Source organism: Aphelocoma coerulescens, chromosome 31 (genome assembly GCF_041296385.1).
Source record: "Aphelocoma coerulescens isolate FSJ_1873_10779 chromosome 31, UR_Acoe_1.0, whole genome shotgun sequence".
Lineage (NCBI taxonomy): Eukaryota > Metazoa > Chordata > Aves > Passeriformes > Corvidae > Aphelocoma > Aphelocoma coerulescens.
Genome location: NC_091044.1, coordinates 1,368,962 through 1,388,485, shown reverse-complemented (window position 1 = coordinate 1,388,485; position 19,524 = coordinate 1,368,962). Strand labels below are relative to the sequence as shown.

The following is a 19,524-nucleotide window of genomic DNA, read 5'->3' as shown; positions in this document are numbered from 1 at the left end:
TCCGGTTGTGCCCGGGGGTGCTCAGCGGGTGTGGGGCACTGGGTGGGTGTGGGGGTACCTGGTGGGTGCGTCCGGCCGTGCCCCGGGGTGCCCGGTGGGTGTGGGGCACCGGGTGGGTGTGGGGCACTGGGTGGGTGTGGGGGTACCTGGTGGGTGTGGGGGTACCTGGTGGGTGCGTCCGGCTGTGCCCAGGGGTGCTCAGCGGGTGTGGGGCACTGGGTGGGTGTGGGAGGCACCTGGTGGGTGCGTCCAGCCGTGCCCGGGGGTGCCCGGCAGCTGTGGGGCACTGGGTGGGTGTGGGGGTACCTGGCGGGTGTGGGGCACTGGGTGGGTGTGGGGGAACCTGGTGGGTGCATCTGGCTGTGCCCGGGGGTGCCCGGCAGCTCTGGGGCACTGGGCAGGTGTGGGGCACTGGGTGGGTGTGGGGCACTGGGTGGGTGTGGGGGTACCTGGTGGGTGCGTCCGGCCGTGCCCGGGGGTGCCCGGCAGCTCTGGGGCACCGGGTGGGTGTGGGGCACTGGGTGGGTGTGAGGGGCACCAGGTGGGTGCGTCCAGCCGTGCCCGGGGGTGCCCGGCAGGTGTGGGGCACTGGGTGGGTGTGGGGCACTGGGTGGGTGTGGGGGTACCTGGCAGGTGTGGGGCACTGGGTGGGTGTGGGGCACTGGGTGGGTGTGGGGGTACCTGGCGGGTGTGGGGCACTGGGTGGGTGTGGGGGTACCTGGTGGGTGCGTCCGGCCGTGCCCGGGGGTGCCCGGTGGGTGTGGGGCACTGGGTGGGTGTGGGGCACTGGGTGGGTGCGTCTGGCTGTGCCTGGGGGTGCCCAGTGGCTGTGGGGCACTGGGTGGGTGTGGGGGGCACCAGGTGGGTGCGTCCAGGGGTGCCCAGCAGGTGTGGGGCACCGGGTGGGTGTGGGGCACTGGGTGGGTGTGGGGGTACCTGGTGGGTGCGTCTGGCTGTGCCTGGGGGTGCCCGGTGGGTGTGGGGCACTGGGTGGGTGTGGGAGGCACCTGGTGGGTGCGTCCAGCCGTGCCCAGGGGTGCCCGGCGGCTGTGGGGCACCGGGCGGGTGTGGGGCACTGGGTGGGTGTGGGGGTACCTGGTGGGTGCGTCCGGCCGTGCCCGGGGGTGCCCGGCGGCTGTGGGGCACTGGGTGGGTGTGGGGGAACCGGGTGGGTGTGGGGCACTGGGTGGGTGTGGGGGGCACCAGGTGGGTGCGTCCGGCTGTGCCCGGGGGTGCCCGGTGGCTGTGGGGCACTGGGTGGGTGTGGGGTACTGGGTGGGTGTGGGGGGCACCAGGTGGGTGCGTCTGGCTGTGCCCGGGGGTGCCCGGTGGCTGTGGGGCACTGGGTGGGTGTGGGGGAACCGGGTGGGTGTGGGGGGCACCAGGTGGGTGTGGGGGTACCTGGTGGGTGCGTCCGGTTGTGCCCAGGGGTGCTCAGCGGGTGTGGGGCACCGGGTGGGTGTGGGGCACTGGGTGGGTGTGTCCGGATGTGCCCAGGGGTGCCCGGTGGCTGTGGGGCACTGGGTGGGTGTGGGGGGCACCAGGTGGGTGCGTCCAGGGGTGCCCAGCAGGTGTGGGGCACCGGGTGGGTGTGGGGCACTGGGTAGGTGTGGGGGTACCTGGTGGGTGCGTCTGGCTGTGCCTGGGGGTGCCCGGTGGGTGTGGGGCACTGGGTGGGTGTGGGGGACACCAGGTGGGTGCGTCTGGCTGTGCCTGGGGGTGCCCGGCGGCTGTGGGGCACTGGGCAGGTGTGGGGCACTGGGTGGGTGTGGGGGTACCTGGTGGGTGCGTCCGGTTGTGCCCAGGGGTGCTCAGCGGGTGTGGGGCACTGGGCGGATGTGGGAGGCACCTGGTGGGTGCGTCCAGCCGTGCCCGGGGGTGCCCGGCAGCTGTGGGGCACTGGGTGGGTGTGGGGCACTGGGTGGGTGTGGGGGACACCAGGTGGGTGCGTCCGGCTGTGCCCGGGAGTGCTCAGCGGGTGTGGGGCACTGGGTGGGTGCGTCCGGCCATGCCCAGGGGTGCCCGGCGGCTGTGGGGCACCGGGTGGGTGTGGGGGGCACCTGGTGGGTGTGAGGGGCACCAGGTGGGTGTGGGGTATTGGGTGGGTGTGGGGGGTACCTGGTGGGTGTGGGGGGCACCAGGTGGGTGCGTCCGGCCGTGCCCGGGGGTACCTGGCGGCTGTGGGGCACTGGGTGGGTGTGGGGGGTACCTGGTGGGTGCGTCCAGCCGTGCCCGGGGGTGCCCGGCGGCTGTGGGGCACCGGGTGTGTGTGGGGGTACCTGACGGGTGTGGGGCACCGGGCGGGTGTGGGGGGTACCTGGTGGGTGTGAGGGGCACCAGGTGGGTGCGTCCAGCCGTGCCCGGGGGTGCCCGGCAGGTGTGGGGCACTGGGTGGGTGTGAGGGGCACCGGGTGGGTGCGTCCGGTTGTGCCCAGGGGTGCCCAGCGGGTGTGGGGCACTGGGCGGGTGTGGGGGGCACCGGGCGGGTGCGTCCGGCCGTGCCCAAGGGTTCTGGGTTTTGGGGATTCTGGTTTGGGGGGGTTCTGGTTTTGGGGATTCTGGTTTTAGGGGGGTTCTGGTTTTGGGGGGTTCTGGTTTTGGGGGGTTCTGGTTTTGGGGGGTTCTGGTTTTTGGGGGGTTCTGCTTTTGGGGGGTTCTGGTTTTTGGGGGGTTCTGGTTTTTGGGGGGTTCTGGTTTTTGGGGGATTCTGGTTTTAGGGGGGTTCTGGTTTTGGGGGGTTCTGGTTTTAGGGGGTTCTGCTTTTGGGGGGTTCTGGTTTTTGGGGGGTTCTGGTTTTTGGGGGGTTCTGGTTTTGGGGTGCCCGTTCTGAGGGGTCCCGGCTGCCAGGACCCCCCCGGTGACGGCCCCTCCCCCCCCCCCCGCAGTGGGCCCGTGACGAGTTCGAGGGGCTCTTCAAGCAGCCGGCCGAGAACGTGAACCAGTACCTGATGTGAGCGGGGGAGGGGCCCCCAAAGCCCACGGGAACCCCCCCAAATCCCAATGGATCCCCCCAAATTCCGCAGGAACCCCCAAAATCCCACAGGAATCCCCCAAATCCTGCAGGAACCCCCAAATCCCACAGGAATCCCCCAAATCCCCCGGGAATGCCCCCTAATCCCACTGAATCCCCCAAATCCCACGGGAATGCCCCCTAATCCCACAGGAATCCCCCAAATCCCACAGGAACCCCCCCAAATCCCATGGGAATGCCCCCTAATCCCACTGAATCCCCCAAATCCCACGGGAATGCCCCCTAATCCCACAGGAATCCCCCAAATCCCACAGGAACCCCCCCAAATCCCATGGGAATGCCCCCTAATCCCACTGAATCCCCCAAATCCCAATGAACCCCCCCAAATCCCACAGGAATCCCCCAAAATCCCACAGGAATGCCCCTAAATCCCATGGGAATCCCCCCAAATCCCAATGGATCCCCCCCTAATCCCATGGGAATGCCCCCTAATCCCATTGAATCCCCCAAATCCCACAGGAACCCCCCCAAATCCCAATGGATCCTCCCCAAATCCCACGGGAATGCCCCCTAATCCCATTGAATGCCCCTAAATCCCACGGGAACCCCGCCAAATCCCAATGGATCCCTCCAAATCCCAAAGGAATTCCCCCAAATCCCGCAGGAACCCCCAAAAATCCCCCGAATCCCAATGGACACCCCCCAAATCCCGTTGAATCCCCCAAATCCCACAGGAACTCCCCAAATCCCACAGGAATGCCCCCAACTCCCATGGGAACCCCCCAAATCCCACAGGAATCCCCCAATTCCCAATGAACCCCCCCAAATCCCACAGGACTCCCCCAAATCCCACAGGACTCCCCCCGTGTCAGCCCTATCTGGGGGTACCCGTTCAGCTCCCTGCTCATCCCCCACACCCCCATCACCCCCATCCCCAGGAACCCCAAATTCCTGGAGGGGACCCTTCACCAAGATGAGACCCTTGTGACACCCCATAACCCCTGTGACACCCCATAACCCCTGTGACACCCCATAACCTCCTGTGACACCCTGTGACACCCCATAACCCCTGTGACAGCCCATAACCCTCTGTGACACCCCATAACCCCTGTGACACCCAGTGACACCCCATAACCCCTGTGACACCCCATAACCCCTGTGACACCCTGTGACACCCCATAACCCCTGTGACACCCCATAACCCCTGTGACACCCTGTGACACCCCATAACCCCTGTGACACCCCATAACCCCTGTGACACCCAGTGACACCCCATAACCCCTGTGACACCCTGTGACACCCCATAACCCCTGTGACACCCCATAACCTCCTGTGACACCCTGTGACACCCCATAACCCCTGTGACACCCCATAACCTCCTGTGACACCCTATGACACCCCATTTCCCACCCCACAGGGACCCCAAGTTCCTGGAGCGCACCCTGCGCCTGGCAGGGATCCCATAACCCCTGTGACACCCTGTGACACCCCATAACCCCAGTGACACCCCATAACCCCTTTGACACCCCATAACCCCTGTGACACCCCATAACCCCTGTGACACCCAGTGACACCCCATAACCTCCTGTGACACCCTGTGACACCCTATAACCCCTGTGACACCCTGTGACACCCCATAACCCCTATGACACCCCATTTTTCCCCTACAGGGACCCCAAGTTCCTGGAGCGCACCCTGCGCCTGGTGGGGATCCCATAACCCCTGTGACACCCAGTGACACCCAGTGACACCCCATAACCCCTGTGACACCCAGTGACACCCCATAACCCCTGTGACACCCTGTGACACCCTATAACCCCTGTGACACCCTGTGACACCCCATAACCCTCTGTGACACCCTGTGACACCCAGTGACACCCTGTGACACCCCATAACCCCTGTGACACCCAGTGACACCCCATAACCCCTGTGACACCCCATAACCCCTGTGACACCCTGTGACACCCCATAACCCCTGTGACACCCCATAACCCTCTGTGACACCCCATTTTTCCCCTACAGGGACCCCAAGTTCCTGGAGAGCACCCTGTGCCTGGCAGGGATCCCATAACCCCTGTGACACCCAGTGACACCCCATAACCCCTGTGACACCCCATAACCCCTGTGACACCCAGTGACACCCCATAACCCCTGTGACACCCCATAACCCCTGTGACACCCTGTGACACCCCATAACCCCTGTGACACCCCATAACCCCTGTGACACCCTGTGACACCCTGTGACACCCCATAACCCCTGTGACACCCCATAACCCCTATGACACCCCATTTTTCCCCCCCAGGGACCCCAAGTTCCTGGAGCGCACCCTGCGCCTGGCGGGGATCCCATAACCCCTGTGACACCCAGTGACACCCCATAACCCCTGTGACACCCTGTGACACCCCATAACCCCTGTGACACCCCATAACCCCTGTGACACCCCATAACCTCCTGTGACACCCCATAACCCCAGTGACACCCAGTGACACCCCATAACCCGTGTGACACCCTGTGACACCCCATAACCCCTGTGACACCCTGTGACACCCCATAACCCCTGTGACACCCCATAACCCTCTGTGACACCCCATTTTTCCCCTACAGGGACCCCAAGTTCCTGGAGAGCACCCTGTGCCTGGCAGGGATCCCATAACCCCTGTGACACCCTGTGACACCCCATAACCCCTGTGACACCCTATGACACCCCATTTCCCCTATAGGGACCCCAAGTTCCTGGAGCGCACCCTGCGCCTGGCGGGGATCCCATAACCCCAGTGACACCCAGTGACACCCCATAACCCCTGTGACACCCTGTGACACCCAGTGACACCCCATAACCCCTGTGACACCCCATAACCTCCTGTGACACCCTGTGACACCCCATAACCCTCTGTGACACCCCATTTCCCCTATAGGGACCCCAAGTTCCTGGAGCGCACCCTGCGCCTGGCGGGGATCCCATAACCCCTGTGACACCCAGTGACACCCAGTGACACCCCATAACCTCCTGTGACACCCCATAACCCCTGTGACACCCTGTGACACCCTGTGACACCCCATAATCCCTGTGACACCCCATAACCCCTGTGACACCCAGTGACACCCCATAACCTCCTGTGACACCCCAGAACCCCTGTGACACCCTGTGACACCCTGTGACACCCCATAACCCCTGTGACACCCAGTGACACCCCATAACCCCTGTGACACCCTATGACACCCCATAACCCCTGTGACACCCAGTGACACCCCATAACCTCCTGTGACACCCAGTGACACCCTATGACACCCCATTTTTCCCCCCCAGGGACCCCAAGTTCCTGGAGCGCACCCTGCGCCTGGCGGGGATCCCATAACCCCTGTGACACCCCATAACCCCTGTGACACCCCATAACCCCTGTGACACCCAGTGACACCCCATAACCCCTGTGACACCCCATTTCCCCTATAGGGACCCCAAGTTCCTGGAGCGCACCCTGCGCCTGGCGGGGATCCCATAACCCCTGTGACACCCTGTGACACCCCATAACCCCTGTGACACCCCATAACCCTCTGTCACACCCCATAACCCCTGTGACACCCCATAACCCCTGTGACACCCAGTGACACCCTGTGACACCCCATAACCCCTCTGACACCCCATAACCCTCTGTCACACCCCATAACCCCTGTGACACCCCATAACCCCTGTGACACCCAGTGACACCCCATAACCCCTGTGACACCCCATAACCCCTGTGACACCCTGTGACACCCCATAACCCCTGTGACACCCCATAACCCCTGTGACACCCTGTGACACCCCATAACCCCTGTGACACCCCATAACCCCTGTGACACCCTGTGACACCCCATAACCCCTGTGACACCCCATAACCCCTGTGACACCCTATGACACCCCATTTTTCCCCTACAGGGACCCCAAGTTCCTGGAGCGCACCCTGCGCCTGGCAGGGATCCCATAACCCCTGTGACACCCTGTGACACCCCATAACCCCTGTGACACCCAGTGACACCCCATAACCCCTGTGACACCCCATAACCCCATTTCCCCTACAGGGACCCCAAGTTCCTGGAGCGCACCCTGCGCCTGGCGGGCACCCAGCCCCTCGAGGTGCTCGAGGCCGTCCAGCGCAGCCTGGTCAGCGACCGGCCCCGGGCGTGGCCCGACTGCGTGGCCTGGGCGTGCCGGCACTGGCACCGCCAGTACAGCAACAACATCCGCCAGCTGCTGCACAACTTCCCTCCGGGACAGGTGGGCACCCGTTAATTAGCTCATTAATTACCTCGTTAGCTTAATTAATGACCTCGCTAATCTCCATTACATCATTAACCACCATTATATCCTCATCCCCCATTGCCTCGTTAACCCCAACACCTGCCAGCTGCTGCACAACTTCCCACCGGGACAGGTGGGCGCCCGTTAATTATCGCATTAATTACCTCATTAGCTTAATTAATGACCTCGCTAATCCCCATTACCTCTTTCAACCCTCATTATCTCATTAACCCCCGTTACATCATCACCACCCCGTTACCTCGTTAACCCCAACACCCGCCGGCTGCTGCACAACTTCCCCCCGGGACAGGTGGGCACCCGTTAATTATCTCATTAACCCAGTTAATTACCTCGTTAGCCTGGTTAATGACCTCCTCAACCTCTATTACCTCCTTTAATCCCCATTATCTCATCAACCCCCGTTACCTCGTTAACCCCAACACCCGCCGGCTGCTGCACAACTTCCCTCCGGGACAGGTGGGATCACCTTGTTAATTATCTCATTAATTACCTCGTTAGCTTCATTAATGACCTCGCTAATCCCCATTACCTCTTTCAACCGTCATTATCTCATTAACCACCGTTACATCCTCAACCCCCGTTACCTCGTTAACCCCAACACCCGCCGGCTGCTGCACAACTTCCCCCCCGGGACAGGTGGGATCACCTCGTTAATTATCTCATTAACCCAATTAATTACCTCGTTAGCCTGGTTAATGACCTCCTCAACCTGCATTACCTCCTTTAATCCCCATTATCTCATTAACCCCCGTTACCTTGTTAACCCCAACACCCGCCGGCTGCTGCACAACTTCCCCTCGGGACACATGGGATCACCTCGTTAATTGTCTCATTAACCCACTTAATTACCTCGTTAGCCCGGTTAATGATCTCCTCAACCTGCATTACCTCCTTTAATCCCCATTATCTCATTAACCCCCGTTACCTCGTTAACCCCAACACCCGCCGGCTGCTGCACAACTTCCCGCCGGGACAGGTGCCACCTGTTAATTATCTCATTAACCCAATTAATTACCTCATTAGCCCAATTAATGATCGTGTTAATCTCCATTACGTCATTAACCACCGTTACATCCTCAACCCCCGTTACCTCGTTAACCCCAACATCCGCCGGCTGCTGCACAACTTCCCCTCGGGACACATGGGATCACCTCGTTAATTATCTCATTAACCCAGTTAATTACCTCGTTAGCCCGGTTAATGACCTCCTCAACCTCTATTACCTCCTTTAATCCCCATTATCTCATCAACCCCCGTTACCTCGTTAACCCCAACACCCGCCGGCTGCTGCACAACTTCCCTCCGGGACAGGTGGGATCACCTTGTTAATTATCTCATTAATTACCTCGTTAGCTTCATTAATGACCTCGCTAATCCCCATTACCTCTTTCAACCGTCATTATCTCATTAACCACCGTTACATCATCACCACCCCGTTACCTCGTTAACCCCAACACCCGCCGGCTGCTGCACAACTGCCCCCTGGGACAGGTGGGATCACCTCGTTAATTATCTCATTAACCCACTTAATTACCTCGTTGCCCGGTTAATGATCTCCTCAACCTGCATTACCTCCTTTAATCCCCATTATCTCATTAACCCCCGTTACCTCGTTAACCCCAACACCCGCCGGCTGCTGCACAACTTCCCCCCTGGGAGAGGTGGGCACCTGTTAATTGCCTTGTTAATTACCTCAGTAGCCTGGTTAATGACCTCGTTAGCCCGATTAATGACCTCGCTAACCTTCATTGCCTCCTTAAATCCCTATTACCTCATTAACCCCAATTACCTCGTTAACCCCAACACCCACCGGCTGCTGCACAACTTCCCCCTGGGAGAGGTGGGCACCTCGTTAATTATCTCATTAATTACTTCATTAGCTGGGTTAATGACCTCGTTAGCCCAATTACCTCCTTAAATCCCCATTACCTCATTAACCCCCGTTACCTCGTTAACCCCTAATCTGCCGGCTGCTGCACAACTTCCCCCCGGGACAGGTGGGGACCTCATTAACGCCATTAACCACAATTAAGAGCCTCATTAACCCCAATTAAGAGACTTATTAATCCTAACTATCTCATTAACCCCAATTAAGAGCCTCGTTACTCCCAATTAAGTACCTCGTTAACCCCAATTGAGAGCCTCCCAAACCCAATTAAGAGCCTTGTTAACCCCAATTAAGTGCTCATTAACACCAATGAATAACCTCGTTAGCCCCAATTAAGAGCCACATTGAGCCCAATTAAGAGCCTCATTAACCCTAATTAAGAGCTTCGTTAACCCCAATTAAGAGCCTCATTAACCCCAATTAAGAGCATCATTAATCACAATTAAGAGCCTCATTAACCCCCATTAAGAGCTTTATTTACCCCAATTAAGAGCTTCATTAACCCGAGTTAAGAGCCTTGTTAACCCTAATTACAAGACTTGTTGAGCCCAATTAAGAGCCTCATTAACCCCAATTAAGAGCCTCGTTAACCCCAATTTAGAGCCTCATTAACTCCCGTTAAGAGCCTCATTAACCCCCGTTAAGAGCTTCGTTTACCCCAATTCAGAGCCTCATTAACCCCAATTCAGAGCCTCATTAAGCCCAATTAAGAGCCTCGTTAAGCTGCTGCCTTTGTCCCGCCCCCACAGAAGACGAACTCGGGGACCCTGTTCTGGTCGGGGCCCAAGCGCTGCCCCCACCCGCTCGTGTTCGACCCCGACAACGTGAGTGGGGTCACCCACGGGTGGGGGTGGCACCCACGGGTGGGGCTGTGTCACCTTTGGGTGGGGATGGCACCCACGGGGGGATGGCACCCACGGGTGGGGGTGGCACCCCCGGGGGGGATGGCACCCACGGGTGGGGCTGTGTCACCCACGGGTGGGGCTGTGGCACCCACGGGTGGGGCTGTGTCACCCACGGGTGGGGCTGTGTCACCCTCGGGTGGGGCTGTGTCACCCACGGGTGGGGATGGCACCCACGGGTGGGGGTGTGTCACCTTTGGGTGGGGCTGGCACCCACGGGTGGGGGTGGCACCCACAGGTGGGGTTTTTGTCACCCTTGGGTGGGGATGGCACCCGTGGGAGGAGCTGGCACCCACGGGTGGGGCTGTGTCACCTGCCCTCTCTGGGTGCCACCTGTGCCCCCTTTAGTGCCCCCCCATCCCCTTTAGCTGTCACCTGCCTGCTTTGGGTGCCACCCCATCCCTCTTCAGTGCCACCCCATCACCTTTAGCTGTCACTTGCCCACTCTGGGTGCCCCCCACACCCCGTGGGTGCCCTGTGGGTGCCCTGTGGGTGCCCCGTGGGTGCCCCCGTGACGCCGCTGTCCCGCTGCCCCCCAGCCCCTGCACCTGGACTACGTGGTGGCGGCCGCGAACCTCTTTGCCCAGAGCTATGGCATCGCGGGCTCGCGGGACCGGGCGGCCGTGGCTGAGCTGCTGCGCCACGTCCGGGTGCCCCCCTTCGCCCCCAAGGCCGGCGTGCGCATCCACGTGTCCGACCAGGAGCTGCAGAGCGCCAGCGCCGCGCTGGGTACGGCCGGGGGGCACTGGGGGGAATGGGGGAACTGGGGGGCACTGGGGGAAATGGGGGGCAATGGGGGAACTGGGGGGAATGGGAGCAATGGGGGGAATGGGGGCACTGGGGGGAATGGGGGCTCTGGGAGCACTGGGGGTACTGGGGGCAATGGACCAGGAGCTGCAGAGCGCCAGCGCCGTGCTGGGTACGGCCGGGGGGCACTGGGGGGAATGGGGGCACTGGTAGGCAGGGGGGGAATGGGGGCACTGGGGGGCACTGGGGGCAATGGGGGGCACTGGGGGCACTGGGGGGAATGGGGGCACTGGGGGGAATGGGGGGCAATGGGGGGCACTGGGGGAAATGGGGGAACTGGGGGGAATGGGGGCACTGGGGGGCACTGGGGGAAATGGGGGAACTGGGGGAAATGGGGGCACTGGACCAGGAGCTGCAGAGCGCCAGCGCCGCGCTGGGTACGGCCGGGGGGCACTGGGGGGCAATGGGGGCACTGGGGGGAATGGGAGCAATGGGGGGAATGGGGGCACTGGGGGAAATGGGGGCACTGAGGGAGAATGGGGGCAATGGGGGCACTGGGAGCACTGGGGGGAACGGGGGCACTGGGGGGAATGGAGACACTGGAGGGAATGGGGCACTGGGGGGCATTGGGTGAGGGGCTGAGGGACTGGGAGCACTGGGGGTACTGGGGGCACTGGGGGCACTGGACCAGGAGGTGCAGAGCGCCAGTGCCATGCTGGGTATGGCCAGGGGGCACTGGGGGGAACTGGGGGCACTGGGGGCACTGGGAGGCACTGGGAGCAGTGGGGGCACTGGGAGCACTGCGGGCACTGGGGTCTAGGGTGCCAGGGGTCCCGTGGGTGTCCCATGGGGATCCCGTGGGGGTCCCATGGGTGCCGCGGGGGTCCCGTGGGTGCCGGGGTCCCGTGGGGGTCCCGTGGGTGCTGGGGTGCCGTGGGGGTCCCGTGGGGGTCCCGTGGGTGCCGGGGTGCCGCAGGGGTCCCATGGGGGTCCCGTGGGTGCCAGGGGTGCCGTGGGGGTCCTGTGGGTGCCGGGGTGCCATGGGGGTCCCGTGGGGGTGCCAGGGGTGCCATGGGGGTCCCGTGGGGGTCCTGTGGGTGCCGGGGTGCCATGGGGGTCCCGTGGGGGTGCCAGGGGTGCCATGGGGGTCCCGTGGGGGTCCCGTGGGTGCCGGGGTGCCACAGGGGTCCCGTGGGGGTCCCGTGGGTGCCAGGGGTGCCGTGGGGGTCCTGTGGGTGCCGGGGTGCCATGGGGGTCCCGTGGGGGTGCCAGGGGTGCCGTGGGGGTCCCGTGGGGGTCCCGTGGGTGCCGGGGTGCCACAGGGGTCCCGTGGGGGTCCCGTGGGTGCCGGGGTGCCGTGGGGGTCCCGTGGGGGTCCCGTGGGTGCCGGGGTCCCGTGGGGGTCCCGTGGGTGCCAGGGGTGCCGTGGGGGTCCCGTGGGGGTCCCGTGGGGGTCCCGTGGGTGCCGGGGTCCCGTGGGGGTCCCGTGGGTGCCAGGGGTGCCGTGGGGGTCCCGTGGGGGTCCCGTGGGTGCCGCGGGGGTCCCATGGGGATCCCGTGGGAGTCCCGTGGGTGCCGGGGTGCCGCAGGGGTCCCATGGGGGTCCCGTGGGTGCCAGGGGTGCCGTGGGGGTCCCGTGGGTGCCGGGGTGCCACAGGGGTCCCGTGGGGGTCCCGTGGGGGTGCCGTGGGGGTCCTGTGGGTGCCGGGGTCCCGTGGGGGTCCCGTGGGGGTCCCGTGGGTGCCGGGGTGCCGTGGGGGTCCCGTGGGGGTCCTGTGGGTGCCGCGGGGGTCCCGTGGGGGTCCCGTGGGTGCCGGGGTGCCGTGGGGGTCCCGTGGGGGTCCCGTGGGTGCCGCAGGGGTCCCGTGGGGGTCCTGTGGGTGCCGGGGTGCCACGGGGGTCCCGTGGGGGTGCCGTGGGGGTCCCGGGGGGGTCCCGTGGGTGCCGGGGTGCCACGTGTGCCCCCTGCCCGCAGACGACGGGCGCCTGGAGGAGCTGAAGGCGTCGCTGCCCAGCCCCGAGGAGCTCCCGGGCTTCCGAATGTTCCCCATCGACTTCGAGAAGGTGGGTGCTGCCTGCCCCGCCCCCACACCACCCCTGGGTGCCCCCCACCCACCCCTGGGGGCTCCCCAGCCCCTCATCCAGTGGCCCCCAGTGCCCCCCAGTGCTCCCAGTCCCTCACTCAGGGTGGCATTCGCAGCTGGCCTCAGTGCACCCCCCCCACCCCTGGGTGCCCCCCTGACCCCCCTGGGTGCCCCCCTGACTGCTAGGTGCCCCCTGACCCCCCCTGACTGCCCCCATAACCCCTGAGTGCCCTCCTGACCCCCCGGGTGCCCCCTGACCCCCCTGGGTGCCCTCCTGGGTACCCCCTGACCCCCCCTGAGTGCCCTCCTGACCCCCCTGGGTGCCCCCCTGACTGCTAGGTGCCCCCTGACCCCCCCTGGGTGCCCCTCCCCACCCATGGGTGCCCTCCTGGCCCCCCTGGGTGCCCCTCTGACCCCCCTGGGTGCCCCCTGACCCCCCCTGAGTGCCCCCCGACCCCCCTGGGTGCCCCCCTGAGCCCCCTGGGTGCCCCCTGACTTCCGTGGGTGCCCCTCTGACCCCCCTGGGTGCTTCTTGACCCCCCTGGGTGCACCCCCCCACCCCTGGGTACCCCCCGACCCCCCCCGACTGCTCTCCTGACCCCTGAGTGCCCTCCTGACCCCCCTGGGTACCCCGACCCCCCTGGGTACCCCCCGACCCCCCCTGACTGCCATCCTGACCCCCCTGGCTACCCCCTGACCCCCCCCCGGGTGCCCCCCTGACCCCCCCCGGGTGCCCCCCTGGGTACCCCCCGACCCCCCCTGACTGCCCCCATAACCCCTGAGTGGCCCCTGACCCCCCCTGAGTGCCCTCCTGACCCCCCTGGCTACCCCCTGACCCCCCTGGGTGCCCCCTGACCACCCCCGGGTACTCTGACCCCCCCCCCCCCCGGGTGCCCCCTGGCCCCCCCTGAGAGCCCCCCTGAACCTCCCGGGTGCCCCCCTGGGTACCCCCCGACCCCCCCTGAGTGCCCTCCTGACCCCTGAGTGCCCCCTGACCCCCCCTGAGTGCCCCCCCGGGTACCCCCTGACCCCCCTGGCTACCCCCTGGCCCCCCCCGGGTGCCCCCCTGAGTGCCCCCTGACCCCCCCTGAGTGCCCGCCTGACCCCTGAGTGCCCCCTGACCCCCCCTGAGTGCCCCCTGACCCCCCCTGAGTGCCCTCCTGACCCCCCTGGCTACCCCCTGGCCCCCCCCGGGTGCCCCCTGGCCCCCCCCTGAGAGCCCCCTGAACCTCCCAGGTGCCCCCCTGGGTACCCCCCGACCCCCCCTGACTACCCCCATAACCCCTGAGTAGCCCCCGACCCCCCCTGAATGCCCCCCCGGGTACCCCCTGACCCCCCTGGCTACCCCCTGACCCCCCCCGGGTGCCCCCCTGGGTACCCCCCGACCCCCCCTGAGTGCCCGCCTGACCCCTGAGTGCCCCCTGACCCCCCCTGAGTGCCCTCCTGACCCCCCTGGCTACCCCCTGACCCCCCTGGGTACCCCCTGACCCCCCCTGAGTGCCCCCATAACCCCTGAGTGGCCCCTGACCCCCCCTGAGTGCCCTCCTGACCCCCCTGGCTACCCCCTGACCCCCCTGGGTGCCCCCTGACCACCCCCGGGTGCCCCCTGGCCCCCCCTGAGAGCCCCCCTGAACCTCCCGGGTGCCCCCCTGGGTACCCCCCGACCCTCCCTGAGTGCCCTCCTGACCCCTGAGTGCCCCCTGACCCCCCCTGAGTGCCCTCCTGACCCCCCTGGCTACCCCCTGGCCCCCCCCGGGTGCCCCCCTGGGTGCCCCCTGACCCCCCTGACCCCCCCGGGTGCCCCCGGTGCCCGCAGGACGATGACACCAATTTCCACATGGATTTCATCGTGGCCGCCTCCAACCTGCGGGCGGAGAACTACGACATCCCCCCGGCCGACCGGCACAAGGTGGCACTGGGGGCACTGGGACAGGGGCTGGGGGCACTGGGAGAGGGGCTGGGGGCACTGGGACAGGGGCTGGGGGCACTGGGACAGGGGCTGGGGGCACTGAGAGGGGCTGGGGGCACTGGGACAGGGGCTGGGGGCACTGAGAGGGGCTGGGGGCACTGGGACAGGGGCTGGGGGCACTGAGAGGGGCTGGGGGCACTGGGACAGGGGTTGGGGGCACTGGGAAAGGGGCTGGGGGCACTGGGAGAGGGACTGGGGGCACTGGGAGAGGGACTGGGGGCACTGGGGGATACTGGGAGAGGGGCTGGGGGCGCTGGGAGGGGCTGGGGGCACTGGGAGAGGGGTTGGGGGCACTGGGAGAGGGGCTGGGGGCACTGGGAGAGGGGCTGGGGGCACTGGGAGAGGGGCTGGGGGCGCTGGGAGGGGCTGGGGGCACTGGGAGAGGGGTTGGGGGCACTGGGAAAGGGGCTGGGGGCACTGGGAGAGGGACTGGGGGCACTGGGAGGGGCTGGGGGCACTGGGAAAGGGGTTGGGGGCACTGAGAGGGGCTGGGGGCACTGGGAAAGGGGTTGGGGGCACTGGGGGATACTGGGAGAGGGGCTGGGGGCACTGGGAGGTACTGGGAGAGGGACTGAGGGCAATGGGAGGCATTGAGGGAGGGGCTGGGGGATACTGGGGGACACTGGGAGGCACTGGGAGAGGGGCTGGGAGGCACTGGGGAAGAGGTTGGGGGGCACTGGGAGGCACTGGGTGAGGGGCTGGGGGCACTGGGGAATACTGGGGGGCACTGGGAGATACTGGGGGGCACTGGGAGCACTGGAGGCACTGGGAGAGGGGATGGGGGGCACTGAGGGAGGGACTGGGGGCACTGGAGAATACTGGGGGGCACTGGGAGAGGGACTGGGGGCACTGGGAGGGGCTGGGGGCACTGGGAAAGGGGTTGGGGGCACTGAGAGGGGCTGGGGGCACTGGGAAAGGGGTTGGGGGCACTGGGGGATACTGGGAGAGGGGCTGGGGGCACTGGGAGGTACTGGGAGAGGGACTGAGGGCAATGGGAGGCATTGAGGGAGGGGCTGGGGGATACTGGGGGACACTGGGAGGCACTGGGAGAGGGGCTGGGAGGCACTGGGGAAGAGGTTGGGGGGCACTGGGAGGCACTGGGTGAGGGGCTGGGGGCACTGGGGAATACTGGGGGGCACTGGGAGATACTGGGGGGCACTGGGAGCACTGGAGGCACTGGGAGAGGGGATGGGGGGCACTGAGGGAGGGACTGGGGGCACTGGAGAATACTGGGGGGCACTGGGAGAGGGGCTGGGGAGCACTGGGGAATACTGGGGGGCACTGGGAGGCTGCCAGTGTTACCTTGGGTGAGGGACTGGGGCACTGGGGGATACTGGGGGGCACTGGGAGAGGGGCTGGGGGGCACGGGGGTTGTTTTGGGGTGTTCCAGGGGTTGTTACGGGGTGTTACCGGGGTCTCTATGGGGTGCTGTGGGTGCTGGGGGTCCCCAGGGGTGTTCCAGGGTTGTTATGGGGTGTTCCAGGGGTCTCTATTGGGGTGTCACCAGGGTCTCTATGGGGCATTACGGGGGTCCCCAGGGGTGTTCCAGGGGTTGTTTTGGGGTGTCACCAGGGTCTCTATGGGGCATTACGGGTGCTGGGGGTCTCTATGGGGTGTTCCAGGGGTCTCTATGGGGTGCTGTGGGTGCTGGGGGTCCCCAGGGGTGTTCCAGGGTTGTTATGGGGTGTCACCGGGGTCTTTATGGGGTGTTCCAGGGGTGCTGGGGGTCCTGTGGGGTGTTCTAGGGGTTGTTATGGGGTGTTACCAAGGTCTCTACGGGGTGCTATGGGTGCTGGGGGTCCTGTGGGGTGTTCCAGGGGTTGTTATGGGGTGTTACCGGGGTGCTGGGGGTCCTGTGGGGTGTTCCAGGGGTCTCTATGGGGTGTTCCAGGGGTGCTGGGGGTCCCCAGGGGTTTTCCAGGGGTTGTTTTGGGGTGCTACCAGGGGTCTCTATGGGGTGTTCCAGGGCTCTCTATGGGGTGTTCCAAGGGTTGTTATGGGGTGTCGTAGGATTTGTTATGGAGTGTTCCAGGGGTTGTCTTGGGGTGCTACCAGGGCTTTTATGGGGTGTTACCGGGCTCTCTATGGGGCATTACAGGTGCTAGGGCTCCTGTGGGGTGTTCCAGGGCTCTCTATGGGGTGTTCAGGGGTTGTTTTGGGGTGCTACCAGGGCTTTTATGGGGTGTTACCGGGCTCTCTATGGGGTGTTCCAGGGGTTGTTATGGGGTGTTACCGGGCTCTCTATGGGGCATCACGGCTGCTGGGGCTGCTGTGGGGTGTTCCAGGGGTCTCTATGGGGTGTTCCAGGGGTTGTTATGGGGTGTTACCGGGCTCTCTATGGGGTGTTCCAGGGGTTGTTATGGGGTGTTACCGGGCTCTCTATGGGGCATCACAGCTACTGGGGCTCCTGTGGGGTGTTCCAGGGGTCTCTATGGGGCGTTCCAGGGGTCTCTATGGGGCGTTCCAGGGGTTGTTATGGGGTGTTCCAGGCTCTCTATGGGGCATCACAGCTACTGGGGCTGCTGTGGGGTGTTCCAGGGGTCTCTATGGGGCGTTCCAGGGGTCTCTATGGGGTGTTCCAGGGGTTGTTATGGGGTGTTACCAGGCTCTCTATGGGGCATCACAGCTACTGGGGCTCCTGTGGGGTGTTCCAGGGGTCTCTATGGGGCGTTCCAGGGGTCTCTATGGGGCGTTCCAGGGGTTGTTATGGGGTGTTCCAGGCTCTCTATGGGGCATCACAGCTACTGGGGCTGCTGTGGGGTGTTCCAGGGGTCTCTATGGGGCGTTCCAGGGGTCTCTATGGGGTGTTCCAGGGGTTGTTATGGGGTGTTACCAGGCTCTCTATGGGGCATCACGGCTACTGGGGCTCCTGTGGGGTGTTCCAGGGGTCTCTATGGGGCGTTCCAGGGGTTGTTTTGGGGTGCTACCAGGGCTTTTATGGGGTGTTACCGGGCTCTCTATGGGGTGTTCCAGGGGTCTCTATGGGGTGTTACCGGGCTCTCTATGGGGCATCACAGCTACTGGGGCTCCTGTGGGGTGTTCCAGGGGTCTCTATGGGGCGTTCCAGGGGTCTCTATGGGGTGTTCCAGGGGTTGTTATGGGGTGTTACCGGGCTCTCTATGGGGCATCACAGCTACTGGGGCTCCTGTGGGGTGTTCCAGGGGTCTCTATGGGGTGTTCCAGGGGTCTCTATGGGGCGTTCCAGGGGTTGTTATGGGGTGTTACCGGGCTCTCTATGGGGTGTTCCAGGGGTTGTTTTGGGGTGTTACCGGGCTCTCTATGGGGTGTTCCAGGGGTTGTTATGGGGTGTTACCAGGCTCTCTATGGGGCATCACGGCTACTGGGGCTCCTGTGGGGTGTTCCAGGGGTCTCTATGGGGTGTTCCAGGGGTCTCTATGGGGCGTTCCAGGGGTTGTTATGGGGTGTTACCAGGCTCCCTATGGGGCATCACGGCTGCTGGGGCTCCTGTGGGGTGTTCCAGGGGTCTCTATGGGGTGTTCCAGGGGTTGTTATGGGGCGTTCCAGGGGTTGTTATGGGGTGTTACCGGGCTCCCTATGGGGCATCACAGCTACTGGGGCTCCCGTGCCGTGTCCAACATCGACTGTGGGGTGCGTGGGGCACGCGCAGAGCCCCTGTGAATCCCACGAGGACTCCGGTGCCTCTGTGAGGACCCTCGGGCTGCTTTTTTGGGGCCGTCTCCCGCTCACCCCAAAACGCCTCCATCCCTTGGTGTCCCAGAGCAAACTGATCGCGGGGAAGATCATCCCGGCCATCGCCACCACCACGGCGGCCGTGGTGGGCCTGGCGTGCCTGGAGCTCTACAAGCTGGTGCAGGGCCACCGGCGCCTGAGTTCCTACAAAAACGCCTTCCTCAACCTGGCCCTGCCCTTCGTGGGCTTCTCCGAGCCCCTCGCCTGCCCCCGCAACAAGGTGGGCACGCTGTGGGGTGGGGGGCACGGCCTGGAGGGGGGTTTGGGGTCAGTGAGGGGGGGTTTGGGGTCACTGAGGGGGTGGGGGGTGAGGCTGGAGGGAGGTTTGGGGTCACTGAGGAGGTGGGGGGTGAGGCTGGAGGGGGGTTTGGGGTCACTGAGGGGAGGTTTGGGGTCAGTGAGGGGTGGGGGGTGAGGCTGGAGGGGGTTTGGGGTCACTGAGGGGGGTTTGGGGTCAGTGAGGGGTGGGGGGTGAGGCTGGAGGGGGTTTGGGGTCACTGAGGGGGTGGGGGGTGAGGCCGGAGGAGGTTTGGGGTCAGTGAGGGGGGTTTGGGGTCAGTGAGGGGTGGGGGGTGAGGCCGGAGGGGTTTGGGGCCGCAGTGGGGCTGGGGGTCAGTTCCAAAGGGGGTTTGGGGTCGCAGTGGGGCTGGGGGTCAGTTCCAGAGGGGGTTTGGGGCCGCAGTGGGGCTGGGGGTCGCTTCCAGAGGGGGTTTGGGGCCGCAGTGGGGCTGGGGGTCAGTTCCAGAGGCGGTTTGGGGTCGCAGTGGGGCTGGGGGTCGGTTCCAGAGGGGGTTTGGGGCCGCAGTGGGGCTGGGGGTCAGTTCCAGAGGGGGTTTGGGGCCGCAGTGGGGCTGGGGGTCGCTTCCAGAGGGGGTTTGGGGCCGCAGTGGGGCTGGGGGTCGCTTCCAGAGGGCGTCTGGGGCCGCAGTGGGGCTGGGGGTCAGTTCCAAA

The 19,524-nt window shown here is 65.0% G+C and overlaps 1 protein-coding gene across 1 annotated transcript in view; it reads left to right on the top strand.

The window, feature by feature from the left end:
* Window positions 1-19,524, top strand: part of UBA1 (ubiquitin like modifier activating enzyme 1) — a 78,762-nt gene that overhangs the window by 55,023 nt on the left and 4,215 nt on the right. Inside the window, exons 17-23 of the mRNA XM_068998264.1 lie at window positions 2,886-2,950; window positions 7,032-7,227; window positions 9,910-9,984; window positions 10,602-10,791; window positions 12,785-12,873; window positions 14,710-14,802; window positions 18,602-18,793. Coding sequence (XP_068854365.1) covers window positions 2,886-2,950; window positions 7,032-7,227; window positions 9,910-9,984; window positions 10,602-10,791; window positions 12,785-12,873; window positions 14,710-14,802; window positions 18,602-18,793 — 900 coding nt within the window. The remainder of the gene's footprint in view (window positions 1-2,885; window positions 2,951-7,031; window positions 7,228-9,909; window positions 9,985-10,601; window positions 10,792-12,784; window positions 12,874-14,709; window positions 14,803-18,601; window positions 18,794-19,524) is intronic.